The 20,300-nt window shown below is 39.8% G+C and overlaps 1 protein-coding gene across 6 annotated transcripts in view; it reads left to right on the forward strand.

Annotated features, from left to right (window-relative positions):
* The first annotated feature begins 14,169 nt into the window (after positions 1-14,169).
* The window catches only part of chd4a (chromodomain helicase DNA binding protein 4a), a 33,623-nt gene continuing 27,492 nt past the window's right edge, over positions 14,170-20,300 (forward strand). For 4 of the 6 annotated variants that reach the window (XM_041809093.1, XM_041809096.1, XM_041809097.1 and 1 more), the window contains exons 1-4: positions 14,201-14,389; positions 14,859-15,015; positions 18,725-18,834; positions 19,942-20,169. In XM_041809093.1, coding sequence (XP_041665027.1) covers positions 14,955-15,015; positions 18,725-18,834; positions 19,942-20,169 — 399 coding nt within the window. In that variant the 5' untranslated portion in view covers positions 14,201-14,389; positions 14,859-14,954. Of the gene's footprint in view, positions 14,390-14,476; positions 14,631-14,858; positions 15,016-18,724; positions 18,835-19,941; positions 20,170-20,300 lie in introns of those variants that run through there. The other 2 variants (XM_041809095.1, XM_041809094.1) reach the window with 2 other exon arrangements.

Raw genomic sequence — 20,300 nt, forward strand, 5'->3', positions numbered from 1 at the left:
AATTTGTAAAAATTAGAGCAAAAAATTAACACTGTTTTTGCAGACTCATGTCCTGGCTGTGTGAAATCAAATCTGAATGACAGTGCTACACAATTAATCATAAATGCTGCAGATAAATTACAATTATTGTGACAGACTGATGGAAATGGCATCCAAACAGGCTAAATTTGCTCAAAAATGATAACTTACTGTGACTTACTGCAACTGCACACCACACATTGAAAGATGCTGCACGTCACTGCTCCTCGCCAGAAAGACTTCCCATCAGCCACTGTGCTATTGATTTCTCTTGTGATCAGTATGTACAGCTCCGTACATCCTTGTGCCATGACTCTGACATTGTGATGCTGATGTAAACACATGATTGAGTCACACTGATGGTGTCTGGAGGATACGAGCTGCTTTGTTTAAGACTGAAAATGAATGTCAGAAAGTCACTTTTTTTCTAGAGCAACATTTTCAAACAGAGTTGTGAATAGAAAACGCGTACTTTCCCAAGACTGTTAAAAATAAAAAAGAGCCTCTTTGTAAATAGGGATCCTCACATCATTTCCTCTGTTCACACATCACAAAACTGGAGAAGTTTATTGCAGCCATGATGATGGTGCTTTTACTTCTCTATTTGTCCTTTACAGAGTGATGTCATTCAAAACAAAACTTTTTAATAGCCATGTGGGGCTTTTCCACAGCAAAGGCCCTGTTTAACAGGCCCTGTTTTCTATAAACAGGTATACTTGTTGCTAAAATTGTGGTCAGACTGTGTAAAAACATTTCCTTTTTATATAATTTAAGTTAAAGTGAAGATTTCTACAGAATTCATAAATCAGAATTTGACATCATCAGCTGACCCAACAGTCAGGCGTCATCTGCTGAGCTCTTGAGGCTGCATCACTCAAGGGATTTATCTTCTAATGTGATTTTATTCAAAAATATGAGGTTGGATACCAGGAATTGTTTTATCCCTCACAAAGAGGCATTTGCACAGCATGCTTGTGCAATTTTTATTTAAACTTGGGAAATCAGATTTGGTTGCTAATCCACAAGACTTGAAAAGACTCAGTGACATTGGTATCGTAAGGAATAAGTGGTACCATGTTTGTGAAGATAAATATAGCAGCCATGAGTTAAAATAGAAAATCAAAATCAGGTTCTATTGCCAAGTATGTTTGCACGTACAAGAAAATGACGTGCTGCACAGCAGCACAGGAGTTTTGCCTCATGCAGGAAGGTTCCTGGTTCGAATCCATGAACAGGCTTTTATGCGTTGAGTTTGCATGGTCTCCCTGTGCAAGTGTGAGCTCTTTCTGGCTTCCTCCCACTGACCAAAGGCATGCTTTTTTGGTTAATTGGTGACTCTAAATTGGCCGAAGGTGTGAATGTGAGCATGCCTTATTATTTGTCTCTGTATGTGAGCCCTGCGATTGACTGGCGGCCAGTTCAGAGTGTACAGTCATGGACGAAAGTATTGGCACCCCTGGAATTTTTCCAGAAAATACACCATTTCTCCCAGAAATGAGTGAAATTACAAATGTTTCTGGTATACATGTGTTTATTGCCTTTATGTGCATTGGAGCAACACAAAAAATCTGAAGAAAAAAGACAAAATTGACATAATTTTTCACAAAATTCAAAAAATGGGCAGGACAAAATTGTTGGCACCTTCAACTTAATATTTGGTTGCACACCCTTGGAAAAAATAACTGAAACCAATCACTTCCTATAACCATCACCAAGCTTCTTACACCTCTCAGCTGGAATTATGGACCACTCTTCTTTTGAAAACTGCTCCAGGTCTCTCAGATTTGAAGGGTGATTCTTGCAACAGCAGTTGACTTGGGATTTAGATCCGGACTCATTGCTGGCCACTTCAGCCGTTGTCTCCAACCATTTCTTGGTGCTTTTTGAGGTATGTTTAGGGTCACTGTCCTGCTGGAACACCCATGACCTCTGATGCAGACCCAGCTTTCTGACACTAGGCCCTACACTGCGGCCCAAAATCTTTTGATAGTCTCCAGATTTCATGATTCCTTGCACACAGTCAAGGCACCCAGTGCCAGAGGCAACAAAATAACCCCAAAAAATCCTTGAACCCTCACCATGTTTGACTGTAGGTACTGTGTTCTTTTCTTTGTAGGCAACAGTAGAATGACGTGCTTTTCCAAAAAGCTCTACCTTAGTCTCATCTGTCCACAAAATGTTCTCCCAGAAGGATTGAGGCTTACTCAGGTACATTTTTGCAAACTCCAGTCTGGCTTTTTTATGTCTCTTTGTCAGCAGTGGGGTTCTCCTCGGTCTCCTGCCATAGCGCTTCATCTCATTCAGATGACGACGTATGGTCCGAGCTGACACTTTGCACCCTGAGTCTGCAGGACAGCCTGAATTTGTGTGGAAGTTGACTGAGGATGTTTATCCACCATTCCAACTATCCTGCGTTGCATTCTTTTGTCAGTTGTTCTCTTCTGTCCATGTCCAGGGAGATTAGCCACAGTTTAATGGTTTTTAAACTTCTTAATTATATCTCACACAGTGGGCAAAGGAATCCCAAGATCTCTGGAGATGGTCTTGAAACCTTGAGATTGTTCATATTTTTCCACAATTTTGCTTCCTAAGTCCTCAGATGATTCTGGGCTCTTCTTTCTCTTCTCCATGCTTGGTGTGACACACACAGGCACACAACACAAAGGTTGAGTCAACTTTTATACTTTCTAACTGGCTTCAGGTGTGATTTCTAGATTGCCAGCACCTGTTACGGCCACAGGTGAGCTTAAATGAGCATTGCCGTGGTAAGCCTTGCACTTCACGTCACTAATATTTCAGCATAATCTGCATCGTATATTTTCCTTTCAGACACATTTGCTATGTAGATTCAGATGTCATTACTCTCATGCATGCAATACCGCGTTCACATCCGGCATTAAAAATCAGTACTCTTTCACTCTCTTCCTGTCACAAGGTTGTATTAAGGTACCGAAACATGGTACTGTTTGATTTTACATCAATCAATACTTGGAAGTACCGACCAAGGTTATAATAGTTTGGGATTTTTTTAATAGTTTTTATTTTTATTTCATTTTCACTTTCTGTGTTGGATTTCAGTTTAGTTTTTATTTGTTTTGACTGCTGGTTTGTTAGTTTGGTTTAGTTTTTATGTTGCAAAAATGCTTCGTTTTAGTTTAATTTTTTATTAGTTTTAGTGTTAGTTTTAGTTTTTTACGGATAGATGTTGGGGCTTAGTGAGCGTCATACATTTTTAAAAACATATTAAACAGGCTACTCTTCACTTATCATTTATTTACTTAATGACGATGTTTCAGTACAACTCCAGACATAAAACTACCACTACGTGAAGTATTAACCAATTAGATCAGGCCATTTTACACCCCCAGATTTGGGTGTCGGTGCCAGTCAGTCTGGTTTTGTCAAAGACTAAAACTAAGGATATTGTGTCTCCATTTTTATTTTATTTTAGTTAGTTTTGTAAGCACACTATACAGTTTCAGTTAGTTTTCTTCATTTTAGTTAACGAAAATGATTTTTTAATATTAGTTTTAGTTAACTATAATAACCTTGGTACTGATGGAATTCAGTCAGTACCTATAAAAGTACAGAATTCGGTACCTACCCTTGTTGGGATAGGCTCCAGACCCCCAACAGGATAAGCGGTGTAGAAAATGGATGGATGGATGGTGACTCTAAAAAAAAAAGGAAGAAAAGTCATAATGAAGATAAGATAAAATCAGGAGATAAAAGTCAATAAAAGGGTTAAAAAGCCAAGGGGTAGAGTTTTGGCAGAACAACTTCACCTGATCAAATGTTTATACTCTGTGTTGTGGTGGATGTCGGTACCCATTCACTTTAAAAGGTTAGCCAGGGCTGTCCTTTTACGAGGCCTAAAAAAGACGCAAGGAATTTGGGAGCATGCATAAACATCACATCCTTTGTATTTCCGTGGCAAAATCTTCCTGAATCCTTTGCATGGAAATCAGGCAACTAAGAAGAACAGAAGGAGTCTTACTCTGAAATCGACATCACAGTCTCTTCACATGTTGCTTTAACAAAGCAATTAATAAGCTTCAAACAGATTCTTTAATCATTTTCACTTTAATCTTAGGGAAACGTCAGCAAGATTCTCAATGTACCATTAGTGATCATAATGAATAGATCTGATGTTTGGTTAGACACAACAAAATGAACAAAAATACAAGAAGCTGAACTCTTTCCCCTACGGTTGACACTGATTAAACAGGCTGTGTGTTATATTTCATGTGATGATGTATGTGGCTGTGAGAGAGGGAGAAAGAGGAAACCCAGGTTGATGGAGTGCAATGAGACGTCACAGATAGGAAACGCTGGGTATTTTGAGCCTCTTTAAGTGGTTGCTGTTTGGAGAGACATACTGTACTCTGCACTTCAGGAACCTATAAGACAGGAAATGATGATGGCTGGGGGGTGGGGGGATGATAGAGAGAGAGAGAGTGAGAGAGAGAGGTGAATTAGCAGTGTGATTATTACAGAGCGGCAGGCCAAGCGACGAAGAAAGAAGGAGGAGGAGGTGGTGGAGTTGGGGGGCAGGCAAATACTTATTATGGGATGTCTGTGTTGTCAGGCGGGGGGAGGGGCGATGAAGTAAGGGTGGGGGGGATATCATGGTCTGGTTTAGGCCTGTTTTGTGTGCGGTGGCTCCCCCCCACACCCTCCCCCCGGCGCTTTGTGTTTGCATGTGCGCGTGCATTGACATCACAGCTCACCGTACGCAGATTGTGATGTATATCAGCGAAATAGTATCTATCTTCAGGTGCAGAGTGACTCACGTACAAGAAGGCAGCGAGGCCCAAGAGAGGATGCAGCACAAAGAGATGGAGGCAGAGTGGCAGCTGGGAATTCATCAAAAAACTTCACTGGCAAAGTATCTGAGCTGCACACTGAGCACAATACACTCCCTGTCCCCTGTAATGTAAATTATTGAGGCAGCAATACAGCCATGAACGTGTTCATGTGCTGCAGTCTGCCTTCATTCTCTACTGTAGCTCCTTAGCAGTGTCCTCTTGTGCTGATAAAAATGTCATTTGAAATTCATTATATTCACTCCAGTTAGCCGTTGATCCAATTTAGAGGGGAGTTTTTATGTAACTTGATATGACCGCTTGATCATTATCGAGTCAAAACTGCACAGAAACTGGGTGATAAAGGCGATGTTACAACTGGAATTTGGCTTTCGGCCCGCTGACTGGTGTTCCCACAGTGTCAGAACAAGAGCTGGTCAGAAGATTGTGACTGGAAGGGACAAGGAAGGCTTAACCAAGCCAGAAAAATATTACAACACAGCGCTGAGATGGAAAAACGTTCATCTCTATGCAATCAAATCACACATGCCTGAGATTCAAACAGCAGATATTTGGTACACTACCATATGGCACAGAGATACCATACATCTGTGAAGCTACAGCTAAGATATTTTTGGCATTTTTAGTCTCTCTGGTTATATCATCTCAAGTTAAAACATTCTGACTTGCTGTTAACAAAACATGATAAAGACATGGTTAAAATTAGGGGTAGAAGAAAATATTGAAATAAAGATGCATCATCCTACTGACACATGTGACACAAGTATTGAATCACCACATGCCACAGTTTGATATTTGAACAGATTTCTCTGTCAGTTTGACTCACCACCACATCACCACCTATGGTGGCACTTTTGACATGAATGCTACTTTAAGTAGAAGCAAGCTGGTCAAAGATGGAGTTTGCTGTGGGATGAAAGAAGACGAAAAGGAAAAAGAAGAAGACAACATAATGTCAGACAGTGATGAAGAGAGCTGAAAGGATTTGTAATGATAAAAGGTAAAACTAATGACAATGGCAATGAATAAATACATTTACCTTGAACTTAACTTTGTTGAGGGGCTTTTGTGCTCTTCACTTAATTGGAAGTCTTAGTATATCATCATATGATTGCATTTTAGTACATGAATTATTGCAGAATCACATATCACATACACTATATTGCCAAAAGTATTCACTCACCTGCCTTGACTCGCATATGAACTTAAGTGACAGCCCATTCTTAATCCATAGGGTTTAATATGACGTTGATCCACCCTTTGCAGCTTTAACAGCTTCAACTCTTCTGGGAAGGCTTTCCACAAGGTTTAGGAATGTGTTTGTGGGAATTTTTGACCATTCTTCCAGAAGCACATTTGTTAGGTCACACAGTGATGTTGGACGAAAAGGCCTGGCTCTCAGTCTCTGCTCTAATTCATCCTAAAGGTGTTCTATCGGGTTGAGGTCAGGACTCTGTGCAGGCCTGTGCTGAAGCATTCAGAGTTCCTTTCACTGGAACTAAGGGGCCAAGCCCAGCTCCTGAAAAACAACCCCACACCATAATCCCCCCTCCACCAAACTTTACACTTGGCACAATGCAGTCAGACAAGTACCCTTCTCCTGGCAACTGCCAAACCCTGAATCATCCATCAGATTACCAGATAGAGAAGCGCGATTTGTCACTCCAGAGAATGCGTCTCCACTGCTCTAGAGTCCAGTGGTGGCGTGCTTTACACCACTGCATCAGATGTTTTGCACTGCACTTGGTGATGTATGGCTTGGATGCAGCTGTTCGGCCATGGAAACCCATCCCATGAAGCTCTCTATGCACTGTTCTTGAGCTAATCTGAAGGCCATATGAAGTCTGGAGGTCTGTAGTGATTGACTCTGCAGACAGTTGGTGACCACTGCACACTATGCGCCTCAGCATCCGCTGACCCGCGAGGAAATTTCATGACTGGACTTGTTGCACAGGTGGAGTCCTATCACAGGACCATGCTGGAATTCACTGAGCTCCTGAGAGTGACCCATTCTTTCACAAATTTTTGTAGAAACAGTCTGCATGCCTAGGTGCTTGATTTTATACACCTGTGGTCATGGAACTGATTGGAACACCTGAGTTCAATTATTTGGATGGGTGAGTGAATACTTTTGGCAATATAGTGTATGTGTCACATATCATATTATGCATTTTCCTGCAACTTCCCCCACTAGTACAACTTACACCACTTTTATTTTATTGTCTTGGTCTTTTGTGGGTTCTGATGCTTTTTATGTGTCTACATATGTACATATACGCATGTATATCAAAATAAATTTCACATCTTTTAAATTTCTGAAGGATGGATCTTTATCTATCATGTCACCTGGTAATCTGATCTTGCACTCGTACATTTGTTATATTGTTGGTATTGTTGATTCTGTCAGCTGTCTTGCAGTATGTGCAATTCCATGATGTGATTATTGTTATGATTGCAATAAAAGATTAGCAAAAAACAGATCACATTTACTGAAATAACTGAAAAAGTAGTTTTGTACTTGCATTGGAGACCAATCTGCACCTGCAAATTAGTCTTAAACCTCTCTGTTTTCAGCTTTCAAAGGAGTGTTAAACTTGGCTGCAGCCTTCACACAACAGACTGGTCACATAATCCCAAACGTTTGCATGATACCATTAAGTAGCCAACAGTTCCATTTGTAGATAAAATGACCTACAGAGCAATTTGTTTTATAGTGACATGTTAGCACATTTAAAATGTTTGGTCATCCTCTCTTTACAAAATATCAGACATATTAATTTACCAGTTTTGACTTGTGCGACCTGAATCGAGATAAATGAAAATCTGTCTGAGCAGGATGTGGACCAGCTGCAAAAGCTGGAGCAGTGATCCCCTAAGTGGGGGTCGGGACCCCCAAGGGGATCATGAAACACTGAGAAGGGGGTTTGGGGATGCTTTCCAAAAAACAAAGAAAAATCAAAAAGGATTTTTCAATGGTATATTTCACCTACTATTGAAAAATGAAATGGTTAAAACTAGTTCTGTTTATTTAGAAACATAGTCATCAATTGTGTGTTACATTTAGTATGACCAATATGATTTCAGTCCTATGAAGGACAGTTTCCATACTTTGAAGGCCCCAGGCAAAGACCAATACAAGGCTGTCCATATTAAGCTAAGAACAATCTTAAAAAGTGAACAAAATATTAGGCAGTAGTAAACTCATTCTTTTCATTGTGTTTTAAAATCCCACTATTTTGCATTTAAACTGCTTTTGTTGTCATTTTTTTTTTTTTTTTCGTTTTTTTTTTTTTTGTTGTCTTAAAGTAAGGGCAATTGACTTCCTGTTTGGATACATACCTGCTTTTGTAGGTAGATTGAAGATTTTAACTTGAACCTAGCCAAAGAAAAAAGGATCTTGTTATGGACTCAAAGGGAAATAAGGGAACAGTGAAAAGGTAAATGTTTGACATCACAAGGATGAGGATGACTTTAGACTTGTCCACTGAGCTGTCTGTGAATTTTTAAAGTGAAATGAGACATTGACAAGCTGTCGCAGACTAATTTTACATCACTGTGAATGCAGGGAGATGTTGTAGATGCTTAACCAAAGTGTTTTAAAAGGGACAAAAAGCATGTGATTAATCACGTTTGAAAAAATGTATGCACTTATTATGGACCCTCAGTAATTTTGATTAATGAAATTATTCTTGACAACCCTAGTTTTATCACATCTTGGCAATGTGGAACTTATAAAAGTCAAAATATTCTAACTATTGAGGCAATACCTGCTCTATTGCTGCAAATCATACAGTTTTGTTTAATACATACCACTTTTCCACACAGCAAACAGCAGATTCATTGTTTCAGTGTGTCTATAGGGAGCTACCTAACAATAACTGGACTGATATGAAGACATTTTCAGGTTTTTTTTTTTACTGACTTGGGCCTTGCGATAGGGCTCAGGGATCCTCCCCAAGGGCTTTTAAATAATCTTAAATTTTTTGGATGCAATTTCATTCACTCCTGGTGTCTTATTCACATTAAGAACACATGTCTTTATCATTGAAAGTAATTTTAGATACATAACTCATAATGGATGGTAATGGTCATATCCTGAGGTCCCTTGGAGCAGGAGGACTGAGGAAGCTGCGTAATGGTAAACCACCTTTGCAAAGGCATTCTGCTTTTAGACTTGCTGACACTACATTACCATATACAATAATAATCTTTTAGGCTGGTGTGTTCTTTATTGTGCTGTTCTTATGCCAGCATTGGGAGAGGCCTATTGATGAGTTTGCATGGCTGTACTATGTTATATGCTTTCACCATCTCTAGAGACAATGAGGGTCCCCAGTCTGTGACACTGTTTTTTGGGGGGTCACGCATATATGACAATCCCATGTTATCAGATCTTGCATGTTGTGACTAAAGCTTTAGTGTTGTTTGAGATTGTGCTATAATGAAAATCTTGTTTTTACTGTAGAAAAGACAGACCAGAGTGTCTGACTCCCCCAACTCTGACTTGAATTGTTTCCTCTTTTACATCGCATTATTTGTCACACTGCTACTCAAGTTATTTTCTCAAGACTGCTGAAGATCATTTCTCTGTGGAATAAAATATAATGGATGTGCATCTAGGCAAACCAAGAGTTTATGTGATTACATTCACTGAAGCACCTATGCTATATTCAGTCAATTGATCTGGAAGGTGGGAACATCTAGGTCGCTCTGGCTGCGTGGAAGGGCTTAAATTATGTATTATAAGTTCCTATGACACACATACATGCAGAGACATCCCGGTTTCAGCGATGAGGCACTTCTCTTAAAATGCCCAGTAAGACTGGAAAGATAATACATTTTGGAAAAGATGATGTGGGATAAAAATGGACACAGGGCAGATCTGAACTCTTCGACACCAGCACATCGGGGCCATCTGGGACTTCCGGACAACCACGCCAAATCCAATTTTTCTTCTTTTTTTTGTTTTCTCCATCTGTCAGACGCTGCTTTGTGTTATCTCATGTGGCAGACATGTTGGGTCTGATCAAATCCATTTGCACTTTTGTTATCTGCTGCAGCGTCACAGTGCGTGCTGCGGGGCAGGATAGGTGGAGCGGAGATGGTGTCTGAGCGAGGGGGAGGGAGGAAGTCCACAAGTATTATGGTATGCATTTTGACTTACATGATAATCTGACCCCGCCTGTAACCCCCCTCTACCACCAAGACCGCCACCCCTCTGCTTATCTCCATAGCGACCAGCAGTACAGGAGCACTATTATGGTCTGTAGCCTCCCCTCCACCTCCTCCTCCTTTTTTCCTTTTTGCCTCAGAAATGATATTATTATCATTATGTGATATGCAATTCTGCAAGTCTGGTGGGGGTGGGAGGGGCATCTAGAGCCGTGCACGAGGTTTCTATGACAACTGCCCCCAGTATCCTTCTGATTGGTGATTATGGGATGTCCCCCCCTTCATCCTACCCCCCCCCCCCCCACCTCCTTCTCCTCCCCAAATGCACACATGAACACTGTGTCCATAGTCAAGGAAAGGAGAAGTGTGGGGGAGGGGGGGGAGATGCAAACACAGGGAAAGACAGAAAGAGGAAGAAATAGCGAGAAAAGAAAGACAGAAGTTGTATTTTAAGTCGATCTTTGTGTGCGAAACAGAATGAGGGAAGCTGCTCTCAGCAGTGGGACAAAGAAAGACCAGGGGAGAAAGAAAAATATCCAAATCTGAGGTGGTGCTGAGTCAGAGTCAACTGTAAGGAAAGAGGCCAGACATGGAGAGGCCTTTAGCTAAATCCAGGAGAGAGAGGAGAGCAGAGCAGAACAGCTTGGAGCGGGTTAAAAGCCAAAGTGTCAGGGCACTGTTACAATACGCTGACATGAATAATTTGTACCCAGAGTCAGGAAACCCCCCGAATGATTAAACAATCTCTCGTTGGAACTAATTCTCCAATTTCACAGGGAAAATGATGCAACGTTGTTTATGTGCATTGCAATGTAATGATTAATGTGTCTCTCAGATTGAATGAATAACACACAATCACATTAGGAAATTAAAAGCAGCTGTTGCCTCAACTTGCTTCTTTCATAACACATTTTCTGCTTTATATGCTTTCATCCCTGCTTGTACATCATCATGGGATTTCTGTAGTTATTTAGAAAAGGCAGCTTGTTTATTATGAAGAGACATCTCCATGTTGAGGCATTAGATTATGTGTAAAACAAATGCATGCTTTAAAAATTATGGTTGTTAAATTAGGGTTATTTTATGTTATACAAAATAAGCTTAGATGTCATGCTCAGAGCCCTGACTTTGACCCCATCCAGCACTGCTTTCATGAACTTGAATGCCTACTACAGTCTAGATATTAACACCTAACATCAGTGGCCAACCTCTCAAAAAGGGCTGTGCTCAAACCATCTGACACCTTTTCTGACACCATGACACCACACCTGCATGACACGGGAATGATTACTAACACTGCATAAAGGACATTTTTAAGTAAAACAGCGGCCTTTCCTCTTACCTGTGCACTCTCTTGCTGCAGACATACGGCAGTCTTCACCTTCGTTCCACAAAGTGATCCTCGAGGGTTTACATCAAGCTTCTCCATCTTGACTCCCTGGGTCTGGCCGAATTTGCAGGTTATTCTAGAAGGAGATAAGATCAAAAATGCTGCATCATTGGGCCGAATCAATGAGATTTACGGACTGATATTTCTAAGAGGGGAAACTGCAGTGGTAAAATCTTGTCTCAGAGTGTTAAAACCACTTAACTGTGCCATTGAGGATGATCAGATTTTAAGACAAACAGATGCATTTTCAAATGAGATATAAGAGAAAGAAACATTATTTTTAGCAATATAGTTTATTTTGCTTTAAAAGTGACGTTATATGTTTCTTCTAACTTTGCCAGGCCAGTGCTGAGTGCACTGACTGAAAAGAGTAAGCGGAAAACTGCCCTTATGTTCAGTAAAAAGATTATTTACAGTAAGAAATATAAGCAGTAACATACTAATTGGCAAGAAAATTTATTTGAAATGTTGACTATAAATTATAAATTTCATTTTATTTTGTTTAAGGAGCTTTTCTAATTTAGATTATTCTCTTTTTGCACCAACAGGTAATTTATAATTATGCAATTTACATGTAAATGTTGATAATGTGCAGCTGATTGTCCATGCAAGAACATTTGTTCCTATCAGCAGTTGGCTGGAACTGACTTTATTGTGGCTACTTCTTTGCAGAAAAATTTGTCAAGATATGGGTCAATGACATTTAAGGCTTGAAAAGGGAGGTTAAGGAACAATGGATGCATGTAAAACAAGTCTGAAAAGTACTTTTATTGTTTTAATCTATTTATTTTAACAATATTAGTACATTAAACATCTAAAAACATCAGGTAGCACAACCCAATATCTGGGAAAACGTATGTATTGTACTGTTATTCATTCATATGCATCGCAATTTACTTTAAATGTCAAGACAGGAATTTTCAGTCCACATCACCAAGCCCAGCTCTAGTCTATAGCACACATGCAATATATCACATAAGGTATTATAATGGCTTTAGTTTCTACTATTTAGTCTGATGTATTAGTATCACAGAAGGCGAGAAAATTCAACAAGTCATTAAAAACGTTCACAGTTAAGATTGTAAAGCTGTTCGTTTCAACATAAACTCTACACTGTGGGTCTTTTGCAATGCTTCAGTATATCTGTAATGAATACATTAATGAAGAGTTGTATTTTATGTATATTAAAAAATACCGTAAATGCATAAAATGCCAAACAAATCTTCTAAGAGCCATCCCACCTTCCTAAATATGATTGGGTTCCACCTACAAGAAAAGAAAGTTCTATATAGTAAATAACTGTGAGAAATAAGACCAGATAAGCATTGGAATTGGAATGTGACTTTACTGTGTGTTTATGCACTGGCATTTTAAGAACTTATGTTACTTAGTGTTTTTGATAATAAACATTGATATTCAGCGTTTTATGTTACTATGAATGGTGGTGAATGTTGTCTTGTTATGGCTGGGTGATAAGTTGAATACTGCTGTCTCACTTTGGGGTCAATAAAACTAATCTTGAATGTAGTTAATTGGTTTTGAACCTGTCCACAAACTTTTGGCTATAACATGAAGTATTGCTAACACAGTGGCAGTAGACTAAGTCTGTATTCTCCACTTTAGCAGCAGCAGGAAAGCAGATTCATCCTGCAGTGCTACAACAACAATAAATAACTCCCTCTGATGCCTCACAGGCCCCAAATGCAGAACCTCCCATTAGCTGACATGTAAACTGATGATTTCCCATGTGGTTAAACATCATTTAGAAGCCTCCCTGCCATACTGAACACCAACAGTTCTGCATTTTGCCCCACAGTCTGAATGTACTACAGACAGTCAATGGTGGGAAAATACTGTCTAGGACCCAGACGTTTTTCCCACCATTGACTGCAATGCATTTCCAAGCAGCCTGTGGAGCAAGCCCATGTGTGTGTATTAGAGTGTGTGTGTGCATACAGCTTAACTCAGCTGTTGGCTTGGCTCTTGTACTTCTGGGCTCCCTGTTTCTTGTTTCGAGGGGGGGACATATGGCTGCAGACTTGAAGGTTTTTGACTACAATTTGACCTCTGTGACCCCCTCCCTGGAGTGCTGTGGATGTAACCTGACTTTTTAACCTAATTATAATCATACGAAGAAACTTTTCACTATCAAAGTTAGATCCAAACATCTTGGCCTGCATGTGCTGATGAGATGGCTGCATTTTTTGGTGAGTCATGTGAATAAAGAAGCCTCATAAATAAAGTCGATATGCCCCATATGGGGGTACACCTGGGTTGCCAGGTGTTACCCCACTTTTGGTGACCTGGGGGCGTTGAGGGCCTTGCACTGCCTTTACACTCTGCACGCTCTTTAGCAGTCACACTCATATACAGTACAGTGCCTGCGCATACATGCAAACATGCACACTCAAGTTAAGCAGTCATGTGGCACACACAGTTGCCATGTGACGGCTTTTCTATCTCTCTCTTTTTGGAGTTATGCTCATTGAGGGATGTCAGTGACTGCACTCATTACTATTATGGGATGCCACGGGGGTGGGAGGGGGTGAGCGTCTCCATGGTTACCTTGGTTGCTAAGGGAGGGGGTGGAGGTGCGAGGGGGTGGTGTGCATGGAGGAATGGGGAAGAGACTGTAGGAGAGGGAGGGGTGAGTTGACTATTATGGTCTGTACGTTGCAAGGTAACTATGCAGAGTGGGGGAGGGGTGACTGAGAAGTGTGTGTATGTGTGTATGGAGGGGGGGATATTATGGGATGCCTGCCCCCTGATCTCTTTGTGTGTGTGTGCGCGCGCGCGGGGTGTGTGTAGTGTGCGAGGGAGAGAAAGAGGAGACGGCGTCGTGCGCACACGCTGCCACAAAAACACGGAAATATATTTAAATTGTATGTATACCGTTACCTTAACATTAAGAGCTTCCAAGTATTGATTGATAGATTAAGTGTGCCTGGAGTTACTGTTATTGGAGCCAGTGTGAAGTCAAGTTGTAAGTATCTAATTTTTTGGTTTTATTGTTTGTGAAGAGTGAGGGTAAGATGGTGGAAGAGAAAGAGTTCGGGATGCCGGGTTGTTAGAATGAAATGTTTGTGGTAAATGGTACTTATTAGTGTGTGATGCTCGGTTCTTCGGTTCGTCTCAAATCTGAACCCGGTCAAGCTCGGCTAGCACGCATGCTAATGGCACGGAAACTAACGATACTGGCAAGATGGCATGTCAGCAGAGATAATGTGAGTGAGGGTGCTAATCTTAACAGATAGGTAAAGTTATATGCATTGTCTTAGAACATGTCCATGCATTGTGTGTTTGCCGCTTCACCGGTGTTGTGCTCTCAATGGTCATTGCTGCTAAAAATTCACTTCCGTTTTCTCTTTTTGTTCTTATTCTCCCTGTTGAAACCTGGACGGCTGCCCTCTCATAACTACATAACACACGACCACGACTTGGACCGACTCAAGACTGAATCATAACTCTGGATTACTCTGCAGATAAATAACTTTATTTAGTTAGCTAAACTGTTAGCTAACTGAATAGAAAGTTTTCTGCTGTTTGCTATGTCTGGAAGCGAAGATGACAGAGATGATTATGGAGCCCCTGATGACCGATTAATGCACGGTAAGACAAGGCTCATTTGTTAGCTGAAATGCTAATGTTCACACTGGTTGTATGCTAGCGTGAGCAGATGTTTTTTGACATTCAAATCAATCATGTTTCGTTAGCAAAGCGCGAGTCAATGCTGCTAACCACCGGGTAGCTGATGTTAGCGGCTAGGTTAGCTAAATTATGTCTTTTACCTCTGCAGAGCTGTTTAATACATCAAAAGAAATAGTTTACTGTTACCCAACTAAAGCCAGAGCTGCTTTGGCTGAAAGCTGTATTGAAGAGAAGTCACGCCGACTAACCGGCATGTTCCCGGGGCCTAGCGTTAGCCAGCTACCGGTATTTTTTACGTGTCGATGACAAGATGGAGGCAGCCAGTTAGCTTGGTAGCTGGCGGATGACGTTCTGAATCATTCCCCTCCTCATGGCCGGCGCCTTCAGTTTGACTGTGGGAAAAGTAAAAATAACACTACACTGCGTTAATTTATCCATCGTGTTAGACCGTCGTTATATTTTATCGACTATTTTTACTTCTCCTTGCGCGGCCGAACATCGCATTGTTTCAGTTTGTATCATTCCGACGAGCACGCGCTGCGCACGTTAAACAGAGGAACCGATGAGAACATGTAGTCCTACAAGTTAGCTTCGAGTGCTAAATTCGACTTAAAACTACACATTTAGCCACGAAATATCTATTCTAGGCAAATTGCACTAGTGATGTGATGTAAACAAATGCAATCAACGAAATACATATGCCCTGTATAATGGGGAAATGTTTGCATGTTCGTGAAAATGGCACGTTATTGTTCCACAAAACAGCCGATTCGATTTCCATGCAAGTAATCAAAGCCAGTATTTGCTTTTCTATGACAAAAGATGTAAATTTGCTTTAAACTGTGCTGAGTTTGGAGAAAATCCATCTTGAACGAGAGTATGTCTGCTTCTTTAGTTTTGTTTAATTTTTTCCACAGTCCACCTGAAAATAGTGAGCAATGTCCATCAGTTTCACAAAGTAAAAGTTCACATCCTAAATACCAATAGGAAACAGACAATATATTAATTGATATAATGATTGTTTAAAGCGAATTAATTTGTTTGTGTTTGGTGTGGATCATTTTGTCAGATTGAGTATCAAATTTACTGATGGAAAAGTTCATCTTTCCAGAGTTTTTATTTTCAAGTCTTTATGATTCCCATATACTGGCCATGAACAATACACATTTTAATAAAAAAAAAAGCCATGGTCATGATTTCTGTTTCTGGCTATCAAAAATGAAGACCAGTCTGTCATGTTTTATTTTGTGTATCACCTTGGCTAGATGATATTCTACTAACTCTAGCCTTTATTAGTGAGTAAAATATCAAGTCTCAGAGCCATAAAGTTAAATATATTTGCTCATTTTGTGGTCTTTATTCAGGGTTCCTGCAGATCTATTAAAAAGGCTTTGCACGTTTGAAATTCAAGGCCTTAAAAAGTCTGATTTTTACAAATGAGAGGTCTTCAATTTTAGATGGTACTTTGAGTAAGACATGTCCTTATCCAGTCTTTGATTTTATTCTTCCTCGAGAAATAGCTACATAAATATTTTCCATTGTTAAGGGAATTCAGTTTTGGATGTTCTGAATTTCCTGAGGGATCACCAGAAACCCCTCTTTAGTCAAATTCTAGTCTAATTCTCTAACATCAGAGCTGTGAGGTTCCCCACTTAAAATCCTCGCGGCCCACCCTTATTTTAACAGATCCTCCCTGGCAAAAAACATTATTCTGCTTTTTATCGTTAACTGTTCAGAATCTGACCAGCACACCTGCAAAATACATTAAATGTGCCCGAAATGATCAAATTTGGCCATCTATGACCATTTTTTGCCTTAAACTATTTCATAAACAGTTCATTAAATCAAAAAATTCCTCCCAGTCTGGTGCACTGAAAAATCTCATGTCTTTTAATTTCCACTGTTTACTATGCAAAAAATAGTATTAATGTTTCTCAGGTCAAGTCTTTAAAAGTCTTAAAATTGATTTTAAAAGTGTGTAGGATCCCTGATATTTGACTTTAGCACATATTTGAGTCCAGAACTCAGGGTTGTGTTTCCTGAAAGAAGCCTAACATATGTCTAAAAGGATCTTTTGCTAGTTTATGGACCAAGATCATTATTTACTTATTTATTTAGATTTTTTTAACCAGGAAAGCCTCATTTACAAGAGTGTCCTGGCCAAGACAGGCAGCAGCACATTCATAGTAACAGACATGAAACATTAAACATAAAAACGCTCATAACAATCATATTGTGTAAAGCCCTGAATTTACAGCTGTGCATACACCATCATACACGCAGCTTGGTCTCCTTTATATGACCTAGAGAGCTCATTACATTAAAGCTTCTTCCTCACCAGGTGCATCTTCATGGCAGCTTGCCATTTCCTTTTTTTTTATTAAATAGTCAGTTAGATTAATTTGCTCATGGGGCCAACATTGGTCTGGAGGCCTGCAGGAGTTTGCAGCAAGTCATAATGACTAAATTAGTTTTAACCACAAAAGTAGGAGTAACTTAAATGAGCCTTGAAAGGGCACCTTGTAAAATTGGATAGTAATTCAGATAACTGACAGGATTAAGTCACTCAAAAATATTGGTTTTTATTTTAGCCTCCCTGTAGAAGTTCTGTAGAAGTTTCCATTTATTGTTATGTTTTCAGTGGTTGTCATACAGTACTGATTAGAGTAATTTTTGGGAAAATAACGTCACATGTCTCTGATTTCCAGCATTTCTAATGTGCTGATCCTCTGGTTTCTTTGCACAGTGATACAGATTAATAAGCAGAGTATTGGAATTTTGCACATATCTGATAGGCCAATATTGACACATTTATTTTAGTTGACACCAATATTGATATCTTTACACATGAACATAGTCAGGACATAAACTTCAACCCTTTAAAAACACTTTAAAGTTCAAGGAATGGGGATGGACAAGGAATAAGATTTTAATGACCAAGGCCTGTTGATTTAGCCTAAAACTCCACAGATATATTCATACATACAGTTGATATTTATAGCTGATATACATGTAAATACATGCAGAAATTGTTGTACTTGCCAATAGAGATAATTAACTTGCATGAGCAAGTATCGATATCTTGCAGGTAATATTGTGCATCCCAAGTAAAGATACAAAAATATTTTTTTTTGCACACAGGCATCTGAGGGTGTCATCTAAACCTTGTGGGAACAGTTGTCAACTTTATCAGCTTTTGATTGATCAGCAGTGAAAACAACTGTTGGATGCAGCTCTGTGTGAATCATAGATTTGAAATATTACATGAGAGAACCGTCAAAATCCAAGATTCCCAAAAAGAGGTGTTCTTGGGGCCTACAAATCTGTAACTCTGCATTTCTACTTTAATTGCACAACAACTAAATATACCGTAACATGCTAGAGAGGCTTTAGTGCATGGATATGAATATAATGTGCCTTGATATTTTGCTTGAGACTCCCTCGTCTTAATGATAATCCGTATCTCATCGTTCCACATAAACAAACAGAACCACAGACAAAAGCTACCAGCATGTCACTCTTGCTCTGTTTTCAGCAGGACAAATAAATGTCTGCTGACAAACACCCTACCTTGACAACTCTCAGTTCACTAAATTATAAGTAATCACATTACCTAAACACACATACACATTTCTAAACCCTGAAATGTCTCCTGTGTTCTGTCCCGTAGACGATGAGGAAGAGGAGATCTCGGAGAATGAGACTCCGAAGGTGAAAAAGAAGAAGAAGGCCAAGAAGAGCCGGGAGAGTAAAGGCAGCAAGAGGCGGTCACGCAGAGAGGTATGGATGTAGACTGTGATGTTTGTTTACATGTTTGTGTGGTGAGAAAAAACATCATCTCCCTTATTCAGGCTATGTCTTGTACAAGAGTGTGTTAAATGGAAAAAAAGGAATAGAATTCAGATGATTGGTTAAGCATTGCATGCACCAAAAGGCATGACCGTCTGATAATCTTCTCATGCAGGGAAAGCGGCCATAGAAGTCAAATATGCTGGGAAGTAGTAGAGATTATGCAATACTTGATGGTTAAAATGCTACCAGGCTCCTTTTCTTTCATTTAAACAGACTTAAAATGTATTACCCATGCCATGTTTCCATCATTTGATAACTTTTTTAAGATTTAGTCTGTATATCTTAAGGAAATATGGTTAGTCTTTAATGTCACAATTGTATGGTTGTGAAGCTGTACACATTCTTCAAAACAAAGCTCATTTTTAACCAAAAGGTTTTTTTTTTCTTTTCTTTCAATTCAGGCATGTGGTAATGACATAGCCAGTCTCTCAAAAGGTTGAGTTATGACGCTGCGGCTAGAAAGATGGGGAAAAACACAAATTTACATCCCTTTGTACTGATTTTCTTAAAAGCGTCACCTGTTTTGTGATCAAACTAGATTAAAAATGGTTGGTTGCCAGTCTCTTTCTTTGAGAAAAAAGGTCCTGCTTTTACTTGCAACATAAAATTATAACCAGCATATTATTTATGTTTTGATTTCCAGATTCTAGACAATGTACAATCTTATTTTCACAACTACACCTATATATTTCTTTTGACTGTTCTTCTTCTAAAGCTTTTATATGTAAAATGCTTTTCCTGTAGCACACTGTTTTCCAAAGCTTATCGCTACTTTTACAGTTAAAATGCAACTGATTTAACATGCTAAGCAATGCCATTAAAGATAAACAACTCTTTCAATGTAGAAAGGGATGTTAAGAGGTAATATTGGACTTTAAGTGGAACTCCCTTTTTTAAAGATGAAGAATCAGATCCAAGGAGTTGTTGGTTTTGTGAGAAATCTAGCTTAAATCTGCAGTAAATCCTCTTTTGTCCAGTACTTGAGCATAAATTTCTCCCCTTGCTGATTTCTGTCTTTGCTCTCCTCATTTCCAGGAGCTTCCCATCAGCTCCCCAGAGCCCATGGATGTGGGCGGGGTGGAGGAGGCAGAAGATGGTGCCGCCCCGCGCTCTGACAGCGAGGGCAGCGACTACACTCCAGGACGAAAGAAGAAGAAGAGAGCCAGCAGCGGAAAAGAGAAGAAGAAGGCCGACAGGAGCTCCTCTAAGAAGAAAGAGCCGGAACCGGAGGAGGAAGATGACGACGACGATGACGATGGGGGGGTGAGGAAAACTTAACTGGGTGTATGAGGGTCAAAGGGAAAGTGTCCCGATCAATTTACCTTTGGGCCATCTTGGAGTGATATTACATTGGTAGCATTTGTCATAGCTCAACTTTGAGGCTGAAGTGTCAA

The sequence above is a fragment of the Cheilinus undulatus genome, linkage group 16 (genome assembly GCF_018320785.1).
Source record: "Cheilinus undulatus linkage group 16, ASM1832078v1, whole genome shotgun sequence".
NCBI lineage: Eukaryota > Metazoa > Chordata > Actinopteri > Labriformes > Labridae > Cheilinus > Cheilinus undulatus.